General features: G+C 41.2%; 1 protein-coding gene across 1 annotated transcript in view; it reads left to right on the top strand.

Moving 5' to 3' along the window:
* LOC141075783 (alpha-2,8-sialyltransferase 8F-like) overlaps positions 1–22647 on the top strand; it is a 433541-nt gene that overhangs the window by 391016 nt on the left and 19878 nt on the right. Inside the window, exon 6 of the mRNA XM_073562929.1 lies at positions 10898–10984. Coding sequence (XP_073419030.1) covers positions 10898–10984 — 87 coding nt within the window. The remainder of the gene's footprint in view (positions 1–10897; positions 10985–22647) is intronic.

The raw sequence follows: 22647 nt of genomic DNA, 5'->3' as shown, positions 1-22647 counted from the left end.
TCTAACCTTTGTGCAATCACGTCCAATCCATACTGGGCCTAACACCGTCTGAGCCTGCCTCCTGAGACATATATTTTGAATGTGTACGCTATCCATACATGTTATCTGGGGATACGGTACCCTTTCTAACCTTTGTGCAATCACGTGCAATCCATACTGGGCCTAACACCGTCTGAGCCTGCCTCCTGATGTATAGACATATTTTGAATGTGTACGCTATCCATACATGTTATCTGGGGATACGGTACCCTTTCTAACCTTTGTGCAATCACGTGCAATCCATACTGGGCCTAACACCGTCTGAGCCTGCCTCCTGAGACATATATTTTGAATGTGTACGCTATCCATACATGTTATCCGGGGATACGGTACCCTTTCTAACCTTTGTGCAATCACGTGCAATCCATACTGGGCCTAACACCGTCTGAGCCTGCCTCCTGAGACATATATTTTGAATGTGTACGCTATCCATACATGTTGTCCGGGGATACGGTACCCTTTCTAACCTTTGTGCAATCACGTGCAATCCATACTGGGCCTAACACCGTCTGAGCCTGCCTCCTGAGACATATATTTTGAATGTGTACGCTATCCATACATGTTATCTGGGGATACGGTACCCTTTCTCACCTTTGTGCAATCACGTGTAATCCATACTGGGCGTGAGAACGGCTGGCGAGCTGTTAAGCAAGCTACAGCACCTGTGGTTTGCACACGTAAGTTTTTCATTTTTTCAGGAATGACGGTTAGGCCTAATTCCGGAACTGCGGTTGACCTGCACTTACTGGGAAATCATTGTTCGCGGGTAATAATTGTAATCAGTGATCCCCATCACTAACGTTGTTCAGCGGGTTATCTGCACCTGTAAGCGACAAACGCTGGCCTTTTCAGTGTAGCGCACATGCAGCCACGGACATGTAAGGGCATGACACACCAGGTATTGGCCAATCTCATGTGCCAGAGCCTCACGTGTCCCTTTAGTAAGCCAGACTCGGACCGCGGGGCATGACGGAGTCTCGTTCTTTAACGGAATTAAGCTTGCAATGTGTGCATCTGTTCTGTAGCTTGCATGGTTGAGGTTTCCCAGGTGGAGTCGAATTAAACCGTAGGCTCCACTCCTGGTGGTGCCCTTCTGGACATTCCTTTAAGGTTCAGCTTTGCAACCATACTGCCCACGTAAAACAAACACTTTGCCTTCATGAACGCTGTTTGGAGGGTCATGACTCGTCTGAATAACGCCGCCCAATCAGATCCTTCGTTGCTCCCAAGCATGACATCACACTCCCTAGGAAGAAGGTAATGCCACTGTGGCGACCGTACTCCTGGGGGCGACACAAGTGCACTGATGCCCAGCCACTGCTCGATGAATCTGCTGGTACATTGACCCAGACCACTACATTACCCTCGCACGCTACCCGGCCTGAATCTGACCCTGATGAAACTCAGGTTACCCTTCCCATATACAGTTCCATCTTACACGGTGACAAAGAGGAAGCTGCAGATGAAAGTGCAGGTTCGGCCCACCCGCCATCAGACACACCACCGTACTATCAGGGGCCCTGTGCCAGTGCCATCGCCAATGAGTGGGCCCCCCCTGCTTGCCCAGGATCACAGCACTTGCAAAGTTGAAATACTGTGCAGTGAGATGGAAGATGGGGACGACGAGGAGTCCAGACTAGTACAGGGATTCCCTAGCGAGGAGACTTCTTTGATTGTTTTCAATGTTGGGACAGCAATTTTTGGGGAGCACTATACTCTGGAGAATGATAGATGGGGCCCACCATACACTGGAACATTCCAAAGGTGGACATCAGACACTGGAGCAGCATTTACAGGGCCCATTATACACTAGAGCATTAGAAATGGGGCCCATTATGTTTGGAGCATTATTTGGGCCCATAAGACAGTGAAGCTTCATCCATGGGGACCAACATATACTGTAGCATTATGTGGAGCTCATCATATACTGTTTCAAACATTATATGGGACCAATGATTCTGTATGGAGAAATAGATGGGCCTCATCATGAGATGTAAAAAGTGAGGTATTTTTCATTGTTCTATACCGCTATTTCTCTGCCATATCGGAGCATGATGAGTTGTGGCATGTGTTAAAGGGGCGCTCTTTCGCCCAGGGCACATGAAAACCTGCAGCCAGCCCTCCCCCCCACAACTTTAGCCAAATAACCCCCATTTTTCAGTGCGTAACTTGTATTATGAAGTTAATTAAGGTTGACAAGCTTAAGTAAGAAGAATTGATGCTTTTGGCATTCAAATAGGCACTGTAGGTGTGTTTCCTGTCCTCCTCTCACTGCCGACTTTTATTCCCCATTGACTTACATTGGGTTTCGTGTTTCGGGACGACCCCGACTTTTCCCTATAATCGGACGATCTCTAAGATGGTTCATCTTGTACCACTCCCTAAGTTGCCGTCTTTCTCTGAGTTGGTGCCCCTGTTTTTACAACAGGTGGTTCGTTTGCACGGGATTCCTGAGAACATTGTATCTGACAGAGGAGTCCAGTTTGTGTCTAAATTTTGGAGGACGTTCTGTTCCAAGTTGGGAATTCAGTTGTCCTTCTCCTCTGCTTTTCACCCTCAGACCAATGGGCAGACAGAGAGAACAAACCAGACCTTGGAGTCGTATTTGAGATGTTTTATTTCCGCTGATCAGGATGATTGGGTTTCATTTTTGCCCTTGGCCGAATTTGCTTTAAATAATAGAGCTAGTTCTGCCACTTTGATGTCACCTTCTTTTTGTAACTTTGGGTTTCATCCTCGATTTTCTTCAGGGCAGGTGGTGCCCTCTGCCTGCCCAGGTGTTGATACTGTGGTGGAGAGAATGCACCAGATCTGGGACCAAGTGGTGGATAAGTTTTCTCTCTCCCAGGAAAAGGCCCAGCAGTTTTCCAACCAACATAGGATCATTGGTCCCCAGTTTAAGGTTGGTGATATGGTGTGGTTATCATCAAAAAATATTGCTATGAAGGTGGCTTATCCTAAGTTTAAGCCTAGATTTATTGGAACTTACAAGATTGTGGAGATTATTAATCCGGTCTCTTTTCGTTTGGCTCTCCCTGTCACATTTAAAATCCATAATGTGTTCCATAAATCTTTGTTGAAGAGGTTTGTTGAACCTGTTGTTCCGGGGGTGGCACCTCCAGACCCTGTATTGGTTGAAGGTAACATGGAATGAGGTAGAGAAAGTACTGGATTCCCGTCTGGCTAGACAGAGACTCCAGTATTTGGTTAAGTGGAAGGGTTATGGTCAGGAGGATAATTCCTGGGTCTCTGCCTCTGATATTCATGCCAAAAGATTGGTGCGTGCCTTTCATCGGGCTCACCCTGATCGCCCTGGTGGCGTAGTTGAGGGTTCGGTGACCCCTCCTCAAAGGGGAGGTACTGTTGTGAGTTCATTTTCCCCTTCATTACTGAGGCCCGAGGAACTCCCTCTTCTGGTAAAGAAAGGTAGTGAGCCTGATTATCAAACACCTGAGGCTGATGATGATGACTGGCTGAGTGGAGTTACTGACTGGATATAAGGCTGCCGACGCCCTTCTGACCTGCGGGTGATTTCTCTGTGGGATCCTTGGAGACCAGTCTGAATTCCTGCTCCTCTAAAGCTAAGTTTGCTGCTCGGCCTTTTGCTTTGGTGCTTTGACTTTGTTTTGCTTTGTTTTTCTGGATTTCTGCCATTCCCTGCTGGGGTGTGCTGAATTCATTTAGCTCTGTCTTCTGAAAATACCTGAGTGCTGATTTAGTTTTTGAAGTCTAGCTGCTTCAGGGCCTTTTTCATATCAGCTTGTTGGCTTATGTCTTTGATAGGGTTTTGGCAGATTGCAGACAGCAGCCTTCCTGTCCTTTCCTATCTAGGTAGTTTTGGGCCCCGTCTTTGCTCAGTCTATCTTTCTGTCTGTGTTAGTATTTTCATCTTGCTTCACCGTCATTATATGTTGGTTATTGCCTATTGCTTTGGGGTCTGCTCTGGGGCAGTTTAGATTTCCCCTTTCTTTCTTTAGGCCTATGTAATTCTCCGGCTGTGATCGAGGGGTCTAGGGCATCGTAGGAACCCCCCACGGCTACTGCTAGTTGTGTTGATAGGTTCAGGGGTCTGCAATCTGATAGTTGCCAACTTCTCTGGTTTTCTGGACTTAGCTTGTATTTCTGCTTTTGCCTCCTACGGTGACTCAATCATAACAGCAAACGATGGGGCCCAACTAACTAGATAGGAAAGGACAGAAAAGATGCTGGCTGCAATCCGCAAAAACCCTACCAAAAATGTCCCAACACGTCTGATAGGAAAAACGGCCCTGAAGTCACTAGACTTCAAAATCCCTATATCAGCACTCCGATATATTCTGAAGACAGAGCAAAAGAGATTTAACTGATCAGGGACAAAAATGGAAATTCAGCAGAGCCCCAGCCGGGGCTGGCAGAACACAAAACTAAGCAAATCAGACAAAATCTCATGGAACAATAACAGCGCAAAACTTAGCTTTAGAAGACAGGAACTGAACTGGAGGCCAGAGCTCAGAGCAGAGAAATCACCAGCAACCCTACAGGGCGTCGGCTGACTTATATCAACTCAGAGATTCCGGATGTCCAATCGCAATCCATCTGTTCAGGTGACAGGTTTCTCCCATCCAAATCAGTTTCACCACCTCCTTTCACCAGCAGAGGGAGTTCATCGGACATCAAAGGTGAACGAGAAAATGAGCTCACAACAGTTATCTGATGTTGTAGATCTTTGTCTGTAAGCAATACCGACCAATGTTTAGGCAGGATTTTATTTATCTCCACCCAATTAGAATTGAATTTTGTGATGAATCTAGGGGTTGTCTCTATATTTTTGGTCTTCTTTTTGGAAGATTTGATCAGACGCATATACCTATCTGAAAGTATTACTCCAAGGTACCTTCTATTAGGATTTATGAATCGGATATCCTCTATTCATAAACCGACAGGATAAATCTCTACCTTGTTTATGAAAAGTCTGATCATCAGAACAGATTCGACTGACCCGCAGAAATTGTTCTATTGGTATAGAACTCTTAAGTTTGGGCGGGTGTGAGGATGTAAAGTGCAATAATGCATTTGTGGTGGTGGCCTTATGGAACATGTCTGTGCTGATGGTCCCATCTATGGATTTTGAAATTTGCAAATCCAAAAAGTCAATAAAATTTTGACTGTATTTCCAAGTCAGTCTAATATTGAATTCATTATTGTTCAAGTGACTTAAAAAAGCATCTAGTTGTGACATAGAACCATGCCAGATGAATAGTATATTGTTAATATAGCGAAGACAACAAAACCATGACCCGGTATGACAAGGACCGTATCCCTCTCCCACAGCCCCTGGAAAAGATTAGCATGTGAGGGCACACACGACGCCCCCATTGCTGTTCCCTGGAGCTGTAGGAAGGGGTCGTGTTGAACACAAAAAAGTTTTGAGTCAATATAAAGTGTAACAAATTCAGAATGAATTGGATCAATTCTCGTTCAGGGTTAGTCATATTGAGAAAAAATTGGGCAGCTCGCATCCCGTAGTCATGATATATCGACATATACAGGGATTCCACATCGCAAGTAACAAGCCACATGTCACTCTCTAATGTGAGACCATCCAGCCTTTTTAGGACATCAGTAGTATTCTTTACAAAGGATGAAAGTGTTTCGACACATTTTTGAAAATAGAAGTCAATGATTATGCAAGCTGGTTCACAAAGACCCACAATGCCAAAGACAATAGGTCTGCCTGATGGAAATAGGGGGTCCTTGTGAGCTTTGGGAAGCAAATAGAGTGTAGGAGTTACTGGATGTTCTGGTAATAAAGCCTCCCTCATCTTTTTAGAGATAACAGTAGATTCAACTCCTTCATCCAAGAGGTAAGTTCTCTTTGGAAAATGGATAAGGGTATAGAGTCCAAGCGACGTTAGCAGTCCTTATTATTAAGCAGTCTGAATGCCTCTGCCTCGTACATCTGCACCAGCCAAATAACCACCTTACTCACCCTTGTCCGCACTCTTGATAACAATATCTTTAATAATTTTAAGCATCCTAAAAGCTTCTCTCAGAGGGCGGAATAGATTATCCTGTGAAATTTGAGGATCGAGCTTGTTGAAGTCCTCCTTCACCAACTTAACAAATATCTCATTTTGAGGACATGCGGACAAAGGGGTAAACACGTTAGACCGCCAGTCCAGATGCACTGGAACAGAGGAAGTCTCAGATGATAAATTCTCAGCTGCAAAGATTTCAAGATCATGAAGTGCCTGCAGTTCAATCGCAGACATAGATGGATCCACCTTGGGAGAGAAATGTTTCTTAAGAATAAGTTTACAAGCAAAAAGTTCCAGGTCCTTGATTAGAGTGAATCGATCAGAACCCTCCACCGGTGAAAGGGAAAGTCCTTTTGACAAGACCTCAATTTGTGATGAAGATAAAGAATGTTATGAAAGGTTGATTACATTCAAGGTCTCTTTCCTTTCTTGTCTCTCATGTTCTATGAATGTTTTTTCCCTTTTGAAACCGGTGTACGAAGATGCTGGTGATGATTGTTGATTGGACCTCCATTTATGATTGGTCCAAATCTTTTGTCTAAAAAATGATCACCACACGTTCCTTCAGAGGCAGTGGAAAGACTAGATATAGATTGTGATCTAGATTTGATTTTGGGTTGCTTCCGGCGCCAACGGTACACCCGTTTAAGCTGGTAATCTTTGAGGTCACGTCGATATTTTTTAGTTTTATTGTTTTGTACCTCAAGTTCCCATTTTAGGAGATTTTCTTCTAAAGATTAATCAACCTTTTTGTATTCGTCACCAGAATTTTATCACGTGTGACTTCAATTTCCTTTTCAATTGATTCCAAAGTTTTCTTTATCTGTGCCTATAAGTAGCTCCAACAGAGTGCGAGAGCACTTAGTGAGAGTGTCCTCCCATCTATGGATGAAGGAAGGATCCTCAACATCCAATGTGGGGAATAGTTTAATGCAAAAACCTCTTGGTATTATATCCTTTTGTAAATAATTTTCTAAAGCGGCCTTGTTCCACCAAATTGTAATCCTTTTTCTTATAAGTTTCCTAATTTTCAGTTTCAATTTCTTTTTTTATCATGTGTTTCTCTATCATTAGGCTGCCCCTCACCGAATACCACCCCGAGTTGCGTTACCCAGGTTTTGTCCATGTAACCTGTAAGGGAGTATGTAAACACAATATAAACAATAATAATTATCAACCTATAAACAATATCTACGTGGCCAAGCGATACGCACCCCTAAGCCTAAATCACTATACCTATACTAGAAAATCAGGGGATCTTTTGAAAAAATAACATAGTAAATTATTGTACCAATTAGACTGAAAAGCAATAATATAAATCTCAAGATCCAAGTGAAAAAAAAGGGGATTCCATAATCGATCAATAAAAATTTTATTTGCATATATTACAAAATAGACAGGACATGAGGCATACAGATGAGGTATACAGCTAAAATCAAAGTACAGATGATAATCATGGAAGACAAAATGGTGCACTAGGAAGAGAAAACAAGAAGAACAAGTGTCTCATAGCACCTGATTGCATGGAAGTGAAAAAACATCCACAAACTGTAAGATAAACAGACTTATAGGTCTGATAAAAAAGCTCACAGGTAAGGAGGTACTGAAGGTGACAATCTAAATGAGCTCTAACAGCAGAGCCGAGGCTGGTCAGCCAAACAGCTTAGCTGCATATAGATACAAGAAAAAGTGCAGAGTAATAGCCAAAATCAGGTCTAACCGCAGAGCCGAGGCTAACTATCCAGACCGCTTTGCTGCATATGGATCCAAACCAGAGTATAGATAATTACGGACGGAGTTGTCTCAAGCAAACAATAAAAGAATAGCATATAATCAAAATGTTACCTTGAGACATGATGTAAAGTACATGAAGGGGTGCAGGGACACGCAAGCCACGACGCGCGTTTCACCGCCTTCGGCTTTGTCAGTGAGGCGTGTTTAGACCTAATTTTGGCACTTCGTTTTTAGGCTTAGGGGTGTGTCCCGCTTGGCCACGTAGACATTGCTTATAGGTTGATAATTATTATTGTTTATATTGTGTTTACAGACTCCCTTACAGGTTACATGGACTATAAGAAACCTGACAAAACCTGGGTAATGCAACCAGGGGTGGCATTCGATGAGAGGCAGCCTAATGATAGAGAAACACAAGATATAAAGACTTGAAACTGAAAATTAGGGAACTTTTTTGGAAAAGGATTAAAATTTGGTGGAACAAGGCCGCTTTAGAAAATTATTTACAAAAGGATATAATACCAAGAGGTTTGCGCATTAAACTATTCCCCACATTGGATGTTGAGGATCCTTCCTTCAACCATAGATGGGAGGACACTCTCACTAAGTGCTCTCGCACTCTATTGGAGCTACTTATAGGCACAGATAAAAAAAACTTTGGAATCAATTGAACAGGAATTTGAAGTCACATGTGATAAAATTCTGGAAATACTCCCTAGTGACGAATACAAAAAATTTGATTCATCTTTAGAAGAAGATCTCCTTAAATGGGAACTTGAGGTACAAAACAATAAAACTAAAAAATATCAACATGACCTCAAAGATTACCAGCTTAAACGGGTGTACCGTTAGCGCCGGAAGCAACTCAAAACCCAATCTAGATCACAATCTATACAGTATCTAGTCTTTCCACTGCCTCTGAAGGAATGTGTGGCGATCATATTTTGGACAAAAGATTTGGGCCAATCAAAGATGGAGGTCCAATCAACAATCATCACCAACATCTTCGTACACTGGTTGCAAAAGGAAAAAAACATTTATAAAACATGAGAGACAAGAAAGGAAAGAGACCTTGAAGGTAATCAACCTTTCACAGCATTTTTCATCTTCATCACAAATTGCGGTCTTGTTAAAAGGACTTTCCCTTTCACCAGTGAAAGGTTCTGATCGATTCACTCTTATCAAGGATCTGGAACTTATTCTTCAGAAACATTTCTCTCCCAAGGTGGATCCATCTATGTCTGCGATTGAACTGCAGGCACTTCACGATCTTGAATCCTTTGCAGCTGAGAATTTATCATCTGAGACTTCCTCTGTTCCAGTGCATCTGGACTGGCGGTCTGAAGTGTTTCCCCCTTTGTCCGCATGGCCTCAAATTGAGATATTTGTTAATCTGTAAAAGAGGACTTCAACAAGCTCGATCCTCATATTTCACAGGATAATCTATCTCGACCTCTTTTTCTGATCCCCCTTTGTATCCCCCTGTGTACAATAAGGATTTCTGCTAAATGGAATATTTTTTTAAAGATGATGCAATAAAATGGATTTTAATTGCCGAGTAGGAAGAATCCTCTGGAATCATTTGTTGTTTCCTGTGGCTAGTCCAAGATTACATCCGTCCAAGTCACACAAATTCAGTGGCCTAATACCGATGCTGCCATTTGGGAATGTGTACATTCTTAGATTTTCTTGTCATGTCCCATTTAGGACAGGGTGGTGAGGGTGTACTATTTAAGGGCAAAATCTTTTTACAAAAGATGCACATTTCACTCTACATATCTGTTAACGAGTCCAATTTAGCAACAATACATCCCATGACAATGCTACATGACACATGTTCCTTCCTTGGTTAAGGATTTTTTTTTACATAAGGGAGTGGGGGTAAAATGAAGAAATATAAGTTTTTTGTTTTGTATCAATATTTTACTAGCCCAATGAAGCAACTGTACTCACCATAACAATCCTGAAGGCTGGTGTTGCATCTGCCTATCCCTGCATGTACTTACCTACAAATGTAGCAGTCTTGGTTATGACTTTTTGTCAGAGAGGAGGAAGAATAATGTTTGTTATAAAAAATAATTGTAAATATCTATTGAGTTCTCATGCGAACATTAAAGCATGGATTAAATGGAGCAAAAGCTGGCTATGTGACCTACATATGACCCTTGTCTTCGGCTGAGATCCCCCTGCCTTACACTCTGGCAAAGAGTTAACTAAATTTGTAATCTGATAAATAGCAGATGGGAGCTCCATCCATTGCTTGTATAATAATGCAGAAGGTGACAGATTTTTGGTCCTTGCCTGCATTGGGCTGCTTTGTTCCATCCAAATTATGAATATTGAGGTTTTTATGAACAGTATAGATAAAACTGTTATGAAAGTCATATTTTTGGAGGCGTGACAAAGTGGCGCACAAAGTGCATTGTCTTACCTCACCTAGTGGTTATAATAACACTTTCAATCTAATAATGGAATAATGCACAGATGGATGATGCTATCCATGCCATGTTTCCTCTTCATAGAAAGGTAAAATTGTGATAGGAAACATGACAGTAATATCTCCCTGGCCAATATTAATTCTGGCTTAATACATGTAATACAATTGAATGTGTTGCATAAAGCACAGAGCCACAATGCTGAAAATATGTCTCCTATATCTTTAGAACCTACACCTATCACAAAAAACAATATTCATATGTGGTAACATGGCCCCGAAAAGTCTGGGACATTGTCCTTTGCTGCTTTTAAAGTGAGGAAGAGCCTAACTGCACAAGGACAGAAAAGTGTCTTCATCTTCACATCAAACTTTTGGCTCATATTCAAACTGACCACTTCAAAGGAAGCATCTGCATCACAGACTTTCTGTTCAGCAGGTGGTCATTGAGCAAATGGGAGGAAGACATTGTCAGCTCTTCTTCCCGTGGCCTTGATTCACAGTTCGTAGCGATGCTCCTATGCTCGAAATGAAGATAACAGTGTGCTTAATTTGTCAATGCAGGTGTGAGATGTAGACACAAGATATTCACAGGGGCCCTCCACTGTTATTGTTCATCCTTGATGTGACTCTCCCAGTTTATAGTTTTGGTCTCCTAACATTTATTTTCTAGGCTGAATTTACCTCCACTGAATTGGACTCAAGATGTCGGGACTAAGACGGACATTGTCTCTGCAAACCCAAGCATCCTAATAGATAAGTAAGTTTCTGGGATGGGTAGCCAACGAAAATTAGACATCAATGAAAGTATTTCCACATTGCAAAGTAATGGCATACTTCTAGAATCATAGAATCATAGAATGGTAGAGTTGGAAGGGACCTCCTGGGCCATCTGGTCCAACCCCCTGCTCAAAGCAGGATTCGCTAAATCATCCCAGTCAGATGTCTGTCCAGCCTCTGTTTGAAGACTTCCATTGAAGGAGAACTCACCACTTCTCGTGGCAGCTTGTTCCACTCATTGATCACTCTAACTGTCAAAAAGTTTTTTCTAATATCTAATCTGTGTCTCCTCCCATTCAGTTTCATCCCATTGCTTCTAGTCTTTCCTTGTGCAAATGAGAATAAAGTTGATCCTTCTACAATGTGACAGCCCTTTAGATATTTGAAGACAGCTATTAAGTCTCCTCTCAGTCTTCTCTTTTGCAAACTAAACATTCCCAAATCCTGCAACCTTTCCTCATAAGACAGGGTTTGCAGACCGGTCACCATTCTGGTCGCTCTTTTCTGAACTTGCTCCAGTTTGTTGATGTCTTTTTTAAAATGTGGTGCCCAAAACTGGACACAATATTCCAGATGAGGTCTGACCAAAGCGGAGTAGAGGGAAATAATGACTTCACGTGATCTAGACTGTATGCTTCTGTTAATACATCCTAGAATTGCATTTGCCTTTTTTGCTGCTGCATCACACTGTTGACTCATATTCAGTCTGTGATCTATTAGTATACCCAAGTCTTTTTCACATGTGCTGTCACTTAGCCCTATTCCTCCCATTCTATATATGCTTTTTTCATTTTTATTGCCCAGATGTAGTACTTTGCATTTCTCCCTGTTAAAAACCATTCTGTTAGTTGCTGCCCACTTCTCCAGTTTATTTAAATCTTTTTGAATTCTCACTCTCTCTTCTCTAGTATTATCTATCCCTCCTAGCTTTGTGTCATCAGCAAATTTAATCAGTTTACCCTCAATTCCTTCATCTAAACCGTTGATAAAGATGTTGAACAATACAGGGCCCAGGACAGAGCCCTGTGGTACCCCACTTGAGACATTCTTCCAACTGGATGTGCAGCCATTTATGACCACTCTTTGGGTCCGATCACTAAGCCAGTTATGAATCCACCTAACAGTTGCCTTGTCCATTCCATACTTAGTCATTTTTTCAATAAGGATTGTGTGAGATACTTTGACAAATGCTTTGCTGAAGTCAAGATATACTATATCTACAGCATTTCCTTGATCCACCCAATCAGTGATTCCGTCATAGAAGGAAATTAAGTTAGTCTGACATGACTTATTAGTTACAAACCCATGCTGACTCTGTTTAATCACTTCATTCTTATCCAGGTACTGACATACATGTTGTTTAATAATTTGTTCAATGATCTTTCCTGGTATAGAAGTCAGACTCACCGGCCTATAGTTGCCTGGGTCCACCTTCTTCCCCTTTTTGAAGATAGGAACAACATTTGCTCTTCTCCAGTCTTCTGGCACTTCTCCTGTTCTCCAAGAATTTTCAAAGATTATGGAGAGGGGCATCTTCCAAGCCTTCTTTATCAGTGGTGATCAAACCTCTGGAATCCAAAAAGATTAAGGAAATGAAGGTGCCCTCTTCATGTATTACTGAGTCCTCTCCATTGTACTAATGCCCAGAGTGAGTGTGGGAAATTGCAGCCTAGTTTTATTGAAGATTTTTTTGGGCACAGTGAGTGACCCAAGAGGACTAAGGTTCAGAAACAAAATAAAAGGAGACACAGCACTAAACTAGCAAGGTGGCACCTTTATGCTCAGCATTATTGGACATCCCAGAAATCGAACCTCCACCATTCATAAAGTTATGGTGAAAACTGGCAAAATGTAAGCACTGGGGTCCTGGGTTCAAATCCAACCAAGGTCAATATCTGCCAGGAGTTTGTATGTTCTTCTCGTGTTTACATGTGTTTCATCCGGGTTCTATGGTTTCCTCCCACATTCCAAAGACATACTGATAGGAACTTAGATTGTGAGCCCCATTGGGGACAGCGACGATAATGTGTGTAAGGCACTGTGGAATTAATGGCGCTATATAAGTGAAAATAAATAAATAAATTAGTGTACATAATGCAAATTCTTTTCCAAGTCAGTGGTGGTCATGGTTTCTCGTTAGGAGACCCTCATGAGCACTGTTGAAAAAGTCAGAGCATTTCAAGGAAAAAACATTAATATGAAATGATAATTAACAGCGATATTCAACCCAGTGGTCAAACATTGTTCCCGTTTCATCAGCTTCATGGTCTCCAATGATGTTTCAGCATGAACATTTGATCAGTTGGCTTCAGCAGTTCTATGTCTATGCTGGATGTCATACCTGGAATAATGAAGAGAAGAGAATGGAGGGAGACTGAGAGGTGATGAAACAGGATTATCAAGAGGTCAGTGACCATTACTACCTAGATTATGTAATGCCATTCATTGTCATTACTAAAAATGTTTGGACAAGCACTTGAGTGAAAGGAGTAGAAATCCAAATCCTCTCATCTGTCTGGATCTTGAGATATTGGGCTGCAGCAATGAGCTGAATATTTGTCCTGATTAGTGTTGAGCATTCCGATACCGCAAGTACCGGTTATCGGCCGATATTAGCTGTATCGGAATTCCGATACTGGCTTTCGATACTTTTTTCATATCGGATACCGGAATCGGAAGTTCCCATAATGCTATGAGCCCGCTTGCTTTGATTCAGCCAATGGGAATCCTCAGAAGTGTGGGCACATCCTGTTAGGCATATAGGCATGTTAACTATTGACATGGCTGTGATTGGCTGCTGAATAATGTCATGATGCACTATAAAAGCCGCCGCCGCCGCCATTTCTGGTCACTCTGCTGTGAATTCAGTTAGGGACAGGGTGCTGTTGAAGACTGTGAGGGACAGTTAGAAATAGCGATTCTACACAACATATTGTGCTTTAACCAGGCTACATAAACCACCACTGTAGCTTGCTTTTCCCTAGCAGCAGTGTTCACAGCTGTCTGCAAGGGCTGTGTGAGTGCAGCTCACGCTGAGTAGTGTGTCCTGCAGCCACGTCTGGTTGTAGGCCGCCCAGCGTGCCTCACTGCTTCCTCATACATTTTCTTTTTGAGCTGCTTATTTTTCAAAAATTCTATCTAGTGTGCTTCCATCCGTATCCATATACGTTGGTTGCAAACACTAGTAGTAGACAGCGGAGCCTTTCTGCAGCCTTTCAGTGCTAGTGCCCACTTAGCTGCACTGTTCATGGCTGTCTGAGAGGTCTCTGACTGTGTGTGAGTGCAGCTCACGCTGAGTAGTGTGTCCTGCAGCTACGTCTGGTTGTAGGACGCTCAGCGTGCGTCACTGCCTCACACATATTTTTCTTTAATTGCAGCTCATTTTTTCTTCTCTATTAGTGTGCATCCATCCGTATCCATCTACATTGGTTGGTTGCAAACACTATATAGGAGTAGATAGAGGAGCCTTTTTTCTGGCTTGTGCCCTTCAGCTGCAGCCAGATTAGTATTACCCAATTTTTTTGGAGCCTCATCTTTTGCATTGTAGGTTACCTGCCTGCATTGTAATAGCTCCAAAAAGTTGGTGATACTATCACTTTCAAATCTTAGGTCACATCCTTTTAGTATTTTTTCACAAAAAACAACAAAGTTCACCAAACACTACATTTGAAAGTTGTGTAGGCCACATTAGCTCCTATTAAAGTGTAGTCCACACACACACTTCATAAAATTAGTGTTTATTCGGTCGTCCATGACAGCACCACCTGAGAGAGGGGATCCGCCCTTTAGGAACAGGAAACCTACAGATACAAAAAGGGTGGCACCTCTCCCACGCATCAGTTGGTTTCCTTTAGGACGATAATAAATCTTAAGGCCCTCAACAAGTTTCTGGTCATACATCCGTTTAAAATGGAAACAATTAAATCTACAATAAAATTGCTGTTCCAAAACTGCTTTATGGTGGTGTTAGATTTAAAAAACGCATACTACCACATACCCATCCATGCAGGCCATCAGCGGTTTCTCAGAGTGGCGGTTCAGTTGGATGGGTCAATTCGACATTTCCAATATGCGGCCCTCCCCTTTGGAGTGGCAGTCGCTCCCCGAGTATTTACTAAAGTGATAGCGGAGGTCATGGCCCATCTACGTGAATCAGACATTCTGGTGATCCCCTACCTGGACGATTTTCTTATTGTAGGCAAAACGGCAAATCATTGTTTACAACAGCTACAAAAAGCAATGTCTGCCCTAGAACGGTTAGGATGGTTGCTGAACGTCAAAAAATCTTGGTTGCAACCAATGAGAGTTCAACAATTCTTGGGCCTAACCCTAGATTCTGAGAAACAGGAATGCAGTCTGCCTCCGGAGAAGCTTGTTCGCCTCCATTATCAGATCCTGAACGCCTCCAATAACCCCACCATATCCCTCAGGAAAGCCATGTCTCTTCTAGGCTCTCTCTCGGCCTGTATCCCGGCAGTCCAGTGGGCCCAGTTTCATGCAAGGAAACTACAGAGCGAGGTCTTATTACAGCAAAAAGTCCTTGGGGGTTACTTAGAGGGACAGCTAACCTTGTCCCGTAACACAAGGGAGTCCCTAGAGTGGTGTTTAGACAAGGATAATTTGTCTAAAGGGGTGCCCTGGGAGTATAACGTAACCCGCATAGTCACCACGGATGCTAGTCCTTCCGGTTGGGGAGCTCATATGGGTGAAATACTAGTCCAGGACCAATGGCAACATCATCAGTTAGGAATGTCGTCTAACCTAAAAGAATTGACAGCAGTGGAGCAGGCGGCTAAAAAGCTCCTTGTGTATCTACAGGGCCATCACGTGCGAGTGTTCTCCGACAATCAGGTCACCGTGGCATATATCAATCACCAAGGCGGGACCCGTTCCAGACCCCTGATGATTGTAGCAGAGTGGTTGTTCCAACTAGCAGAACAATACTTTCTATCTTTAACAGCGTTGCATATAAAAGGAAGAGACAACATCACGGCAGACTTTTTAAGCCGCAATCAGCTAAAGCAAGGGGAATGGTCCCTAAACTCCTCCATATTCAATCTGATTGTACAAAAGTGGGGATATCCAGAGGTATGAAAACAAACAAAACCAGCTCACCAAGTGTTCACCGCAGACCTCGGAGCTCCGTCTGGACTGACGTGTAATCAATAGGAAAAAGCAATTAGTTCCAGCTGCGTGTAAAAAATTTCTTCTTTATTTCAACATTAAAAATATGTCATCTTCATAGTATATGCCATACACACGGACACGGCAACGCGTTTCGATCTGTAAGATCTTTGTCAGAGCCATAGAGATACACTGATCTCAGCTGCATATATACTACATTTGATCCAATGACATGCACAAATACAATCACATGACAATTAACTCATTAAAATTACATAGCAATGTACAAAATAAATTAAAACACATGTTGCAAAAGAGAAATATTTATCTTTTCAACAATAATGAAGCATTAGGTCATTTCGTTTATTTAAACCATTCGGGGATCGGACATCTAGGTGATAAATCCAAAAAGCCTCTCTTGTTAACAGGCGTCGCTTTGAATCTCCGCCCGCGGAAAGGAATTTTAACCTGTTCTATTCCTTGCACTTTGAAACTCGAGGTATTTCTAGCATGGTGCCTAATGAAATGCTGCGACACAGCTGATATATTACGATTCATGTTATTCGTATTCTCAATATCATGTAGATGTTCCCTAATGCGCATCTTCATTTTTCTAGATGTGCACCCTATATATGATAATTTGCAAATAGTGCAATCTATCTTGTATATTACATTAGTTGAATTACAATTGATATATTGTTTTATGGTATATTGCACTTTATTTGCCGCATCAGAGAATTTTTTTGTGACATTTGCATATCTACATGTTTTGCATTTTGTAGCTCCACATCTGAAAAAACCATTGCAGGTTAACCAGGTTTTATTAGTTTTATTATTGAGAGAAAATAAATTAGGTGATAATTTGTCTCCCAATGTAGGAGCTCTTCTCGATACTATATTAATACCTGGCTTTAATATATCTGCCAATTTGCTATCTTCATATAAAATGGGCAAATATCTATTAATGATTCCCTTGATTTGTGGAAATTGGCGACTAAACTGAAAACAAATATACGGTTTCTTTCCAATAACTGTCTCATTTGCATTGCCACCAGAAAAAATCATTTTATTGCGTTTTTTATTTTTTACTATTTGTTGTGCTCGATTTAAAGACCAATCCGGATACATGCGATTTTTTAATTTTTTCTTTACATGTTCCAGTTCACTATCTAGATTACTCTCTTCACTACAATTACGTTTAACCCTTGTGAGTTCTCCTACTGGTATTGCTTTGAGGGTATGTTTATTGTGACTGCTAGTTGCATGTAAGATGGTATTCCCACTATAGGGTTTATGATGTGTTTTCGTAGAGATTATTTCCCCCTCAACACCAAATAAATCCAAATCCAAAAAAGATATATGTCCCATATTATGTTCATGCGTAAATTTAATATTGTATTGGTTAGAGTTTAGATATAGCATAAAGACAGGTATGGCAGATACATCTCCATCCCAAATTAATAGGGTATCATCGATATATCTGCCATACCATGCCACCTGTCCATAAAAAGGATTGGAATCTGAGAAAATAAATTCATATTCCCAATACGACATAACCAGATTTGCAAGGGACGGTGAAAATTTGGCTCCCATGGCTACTCCCTTCAACTGTAAATAATAACACTGGTTGAAGGAGAAAAAATTATGTGACATCAAAAATATTACTACTTGCAAAATATAATTAATTAGATCCATAGAGTAGTTACTAAACCTTTTTAAATGAAATTGCAAAGCTCTTATTGCTAAATCATGAGGGATACATGTATATAATGATACTACATCACAACTAAGCCATGAATATGATGACAGCCACATCTTGTTAGAAAACATTTGTAACACCTGTTTGGAATCTCTAATATAGCCAGGCATCCTCTGTACAAGGGGTTGCAACAATGTGTCAACCCATTGTGACAAATGCTCATGTGCTGAACCGATGCCCGAGACAATCGGTCGCATAGGAGGAATGCCACAGCCTTTGTGTATTTTGGGTACTCCATATATAATTGGAAGCACCGGTTTTTTCACTTGCAGATATTCTGCCTGTTTTTTAGTAATGACTCCTAACTCCAAACCTTCCATGATAATTTGATTAGTTTTATCCCTAAATTGTTCTAAAGGGTTATAATCCAGTTTCCTGTATGTCAATTCATCTGACAATAACTCAATCATTTTATCATAATAATCTTTAGAATCTAGAACCACAACTACCCCACCTTTATCTGACATTTTTATAACAATATCTGTCATTGATTTTAATTCTCTTAGGGCTATAAATTGCTTGCCAGATAGATTTTTAAATTTACTATTTTTTTGATTAAACAAAATTTGCAATTCCTTTTCCACTATATCTTGGAATCGGTCCATACACTCAGATCTCGCGTGGACCAGATAGAAATAGGGATTTTTTGTGGAAAAATTTAATGACTGATTAACATATTCCATCTCTCTATTTTTTTCTGTATCCAAATCTTGTAAAGTTACCAATGACACCTGCTCCTGAAAGTTCATATGTAAAAATTCGTTAGTTATTGTCTGAGTGTTGTCATCACATTCTCCTTCTTCATTCATTGTTGTTTGTGAATCATTCATAAAGTGTTTTTTGACAGTCAAGTTCCGCATGAACTTATTCACATCTAGTATAGTTGTGAACAAATCAAAGTCCTGATCCGGAGAAAAGTTTAACCCCAAAGATAAGATCTCAATTTGATCTGGAGTTAAATCTCTGGATGAATAATTTTGCACATTCTTAATTACTTGGTCATGTAATGCTTCTTGCGGGTAGTAATTCCTACTGCGCCTGTGGTGCTTGCGACCCCCGCGCCTCTTGCGTTTTTTGAAAAATGTTGGCCTATATTCACACTGGTTGGTGCATTATCGTCTGAAGCACTCAAGTAATTATCAGAGGAGTCCGGGTCTGATGATGTAAAGGAAACATGCGGTTTGTTCAGTCTAGCTCTTGAATATTTGCGTTTTTTATGAGCATGGCTTTGTTTGAGAATGGACTTAGGAGTTTTATCAAAATTAGTCCACTTGCCCCAGTCATATACTTTGTTGCTTGTGTAATCATTAGTATCTCGCACAAATTTTTTCTTTTTTCTAGTAATAACTTCTTCCTCCAAAGCTGAGACTTTCTCATTTATTTTTGCTATGGAAGAATCAAACTGTGCCAATGTCTTGTATTGCAGTATAGACGAATTAACTGTTTCCATCTCCTGCTGAATGTCTTTCAGTTTAGTCTCTTCCTGCCGAACAATCAGTTTCATTAAGTTCTGAGAACAATTGCCTAGAATAGTATTCCATTGCTCTATGAATTCATCCGAGTAGATTGTGGTGGGAATTTTTTTAATTCGCAAACCTCTCGGTATCATTTCTTTGCTCACATAATTGTTAAGCGTTTCATGATCCCACCACAGTTTCATTTCCTGCATACGAAGTTTTTCCAAATTAATCAGACACTCATTAAAGCCTGTAACACTGCTGTCTGGCTCTTGCTGATTAGAAAAAAACCTCTGCAGCCTTTAAAGACCGATCCCTGTTCAGGTCTGTGGCCATATTAAAACGTGACCTCTGAGAACGTTATCCCGTGTAGGCAAGACGAAAATATTCTTGTATAAACAATGTTAGTACTTTAGATATCCATCAATAGATACAGATCTGGGAGCAAGGCAGTCCAACCATAACATGAAAACAAACAAAAGCCAGCTCACCAAGTGTTCACCGCAGACCTCGGAGCTCCGTCTGGACTGACGTGTAATCAATAGGAAAAAGCAATTAGTTCCAGCTGCGTGTAAAAAATTTCTTCTTTATTTCAACATTAAAATTATGTCATCTTCATAGTAAATGCCATACACACGGACACGGCAACGCGTTTCGATCTGTAAGATCTTTGTCAGAGCCATAGAGATACACTGATCTCAGCTGCATATATACTACATTTGATCCAATGACATGCACAAATACAATCACATGACAATTAACTCATTAAAATTACATAGCAATGTACAAAATAAATTAAAACACATGTTGCAAAAGAGAAATATTTATCTTTTCAACAATAATGAAGCATTAGGTCATTTCGTTTATTTAAACCATTCGGGGATCGGACATCTAGGTGATAAATCCAAAAAGCCTCTCTTGTTAACAGGCGTCACTTTGAATCTCCGCCGCGGAAAGGAATTTTAACCTGTTCTATTCCTTGCACTTTAAAACTCGAGGTATTTCTAGCATGGTGCCTAATGAAATGCTGCGACACAGCTGATATATTACGATTCATGTTATTCGTATTCTCAATATCATGTAGATGTTCCCTAATGCGCATCTTCATTTTTCTAGATGTGCACCCTATATATGATAATTTGCAAATAGTGCAATCTATCTTGTATATTACATTAGTTGAATTACAATTGATATATTGTTTTATGGTATATTGCACTTTATTTGCCGCATCAGAGAATTTTTTTGTGACATTTGCATATCTACATGTTTTGCATTTTGTAGCTCCACATCTGAAAAAACCATTGCAGGTTAACCAGGTTTTATTAGTTTTATTATTGAGAGAAAATAAATTAGGTGATAATTTGTCTCCCAATGTAGGAGCTCTTCTCGATACTATATTAATACCTGGCTTTAATATATCTGCCAATTTACTATCTTCATATAAAATGGGCAAATATCTATTAATGATTCCCTTGATTTGTGGAAATTTTTTGCAACTCTTTTGCAACATGTGTTTTAATTTATTTTGTACATTGCTATGTAATTTTAATGAGTTAATTGGCATGTGATTGTATTTGTGCATGTCATTGGATCAAATGTAGTATATATGCAGCTGAGATCAGTGTATCTCTATGGCTTTGACAAAGATCTTACAGATCGAAACGCGTTGCCGTGTCCGTGTGTATGGCATTTACTATGAAGATGACATAATTTTAATGTTGAAATAAAGAAGAAATTTTTTACACGCAGCTGGAACTAATTGCTTTTTCATATCCAGAGGTAGACCTCTTCGCCACCAGAGACAACAGGAAATTGAAACAATTCTGCTCCCTAAATCCCAGAGAGAATCCTCTGGCGGTAGATGCTTTCCTGATAAAGTGGGACTTCAGACTAGCCTACGCCTTCCCTCCCCTATCTCTTCTACCCCTGGTGATGAGGAAAATCAGGAAAGACAGAGCGAGGGTTATAGTTATCACTCCATTTTGGCCCAGGAGAGCATGGTTCTCATGCCTCAGGACCATGTCGGTGTCCGATCCTTGGGTTCTGCCGGATCTCCTGTCCCAGGACCCAGTCTTCCATCCTCAGGTGGCTGGCCTACATCTGACGGCGTGGAGTTTGAACGGTCATTATTAGAAGAGAAGGGCTTCTCCTCAGACCTAACTAACACCCTACTTAAGAGTAGAAAAATCATTACCACGAAAATTTATGTTAGAATTTGGAAAAAATTCCTTCAAAACTCAGGAGTAGTCGCTGGGGATTCAGCACCTATAATTCAGATATTAGAGTTCCTACAAAAAGGTCTGGACATGGGGCTTTCTACCAGTACCCTTAAAGTACAAGTGTCAGCCTTGGGGGCCCTTTATAGCTGCAACATCGCTGGTAATTATTGGGTAAGCAGGTTCATTAAGGCGGCAGGTAGATCCAGGCCAATAATGAAGGATAGATTCATGCCGTGGGACTTGAACCTAGTCCTCACTGCTATGACGGAAACCCCATTCGAACCTATCTCGTCGGCTTCCCTAAAAAACCTGTCCCTCAAAGTAGCCTTCCTGGTAGCTCTAACATCAGCCCGCAGAATAAGCGATATCCAGGCATTATCTAGGCGTCCTCCTTATTTACAGTTCAAAGAGGATAGGGTAATACTTAGACCTGATCCAGCGTACTTGCCTAAGGTAGTTTCTAGTTTCCATAGGACACAGGAAATAGTTCTCCCATCCTTCCTCCCTAATCCAACTAACGAGAAGGAAAAGACACTACACACCCTGGATGTTAGGAGAGGGCTCATAGAATATCTGACAGTCACCGATCCCTAGAAGAAAGATAATGCCCTATTTATCTCTCATCAAGGCCCCAGGAAAGGTTGTAGGGCATCGAAAAATACACTAGCCAGATGGATTAGAGAGGCGATTTCAATAGCATACACCTCAAAGGGCAGGTCGCCACCCAGGAAGCTGAGGGCGCATTCCACCAGGGCCATGGCGACCTCATGGGCCGAAAGATCAGAAGTCTCCATTGACCAGATATGTAAGGCGGCTACTTGGTCCTCTCCGAGCACCTTTTATAGTCATTATAGGCTAGACCTGGGTGCTTCCACAGACCTCTCTTTTGGTATAAGGGTGCTGCAGGCTGTAGTCCCTCCCTAAAGCTGATATCACTCTCTGTAAATCTCTCAGGTGGTGCTGTCATGGACGACCGAATAAAGTCTTAGTTACTCACCGGATAACGGTATTTTTCGGAGTCCATGACAGCACCCGTATATTCCCTCCCTTTAGTTTAATTTGGGTGTGCAGGTCTTTCTCTTGT

Source organism: Dendrobates tinctorius, unplaced genomic scaffold (assembly GCF_039654945.1).
Source record: "Dendrobates tinctorius isolate UK_male_01 unplaced genomic scaffold, ASM3965494v1 ptg000371l, whole genome shotgun sequence".
Lineage (NCBI taxonomy): Eukaryota > Metazoa > Chordata > Amphibia > Anura > Dendrobatidae > Dendrobates > Dendrobates tinctorius.
This window is presented reverse-complemented; position numbering and strand designations above follow the sequence as displayed.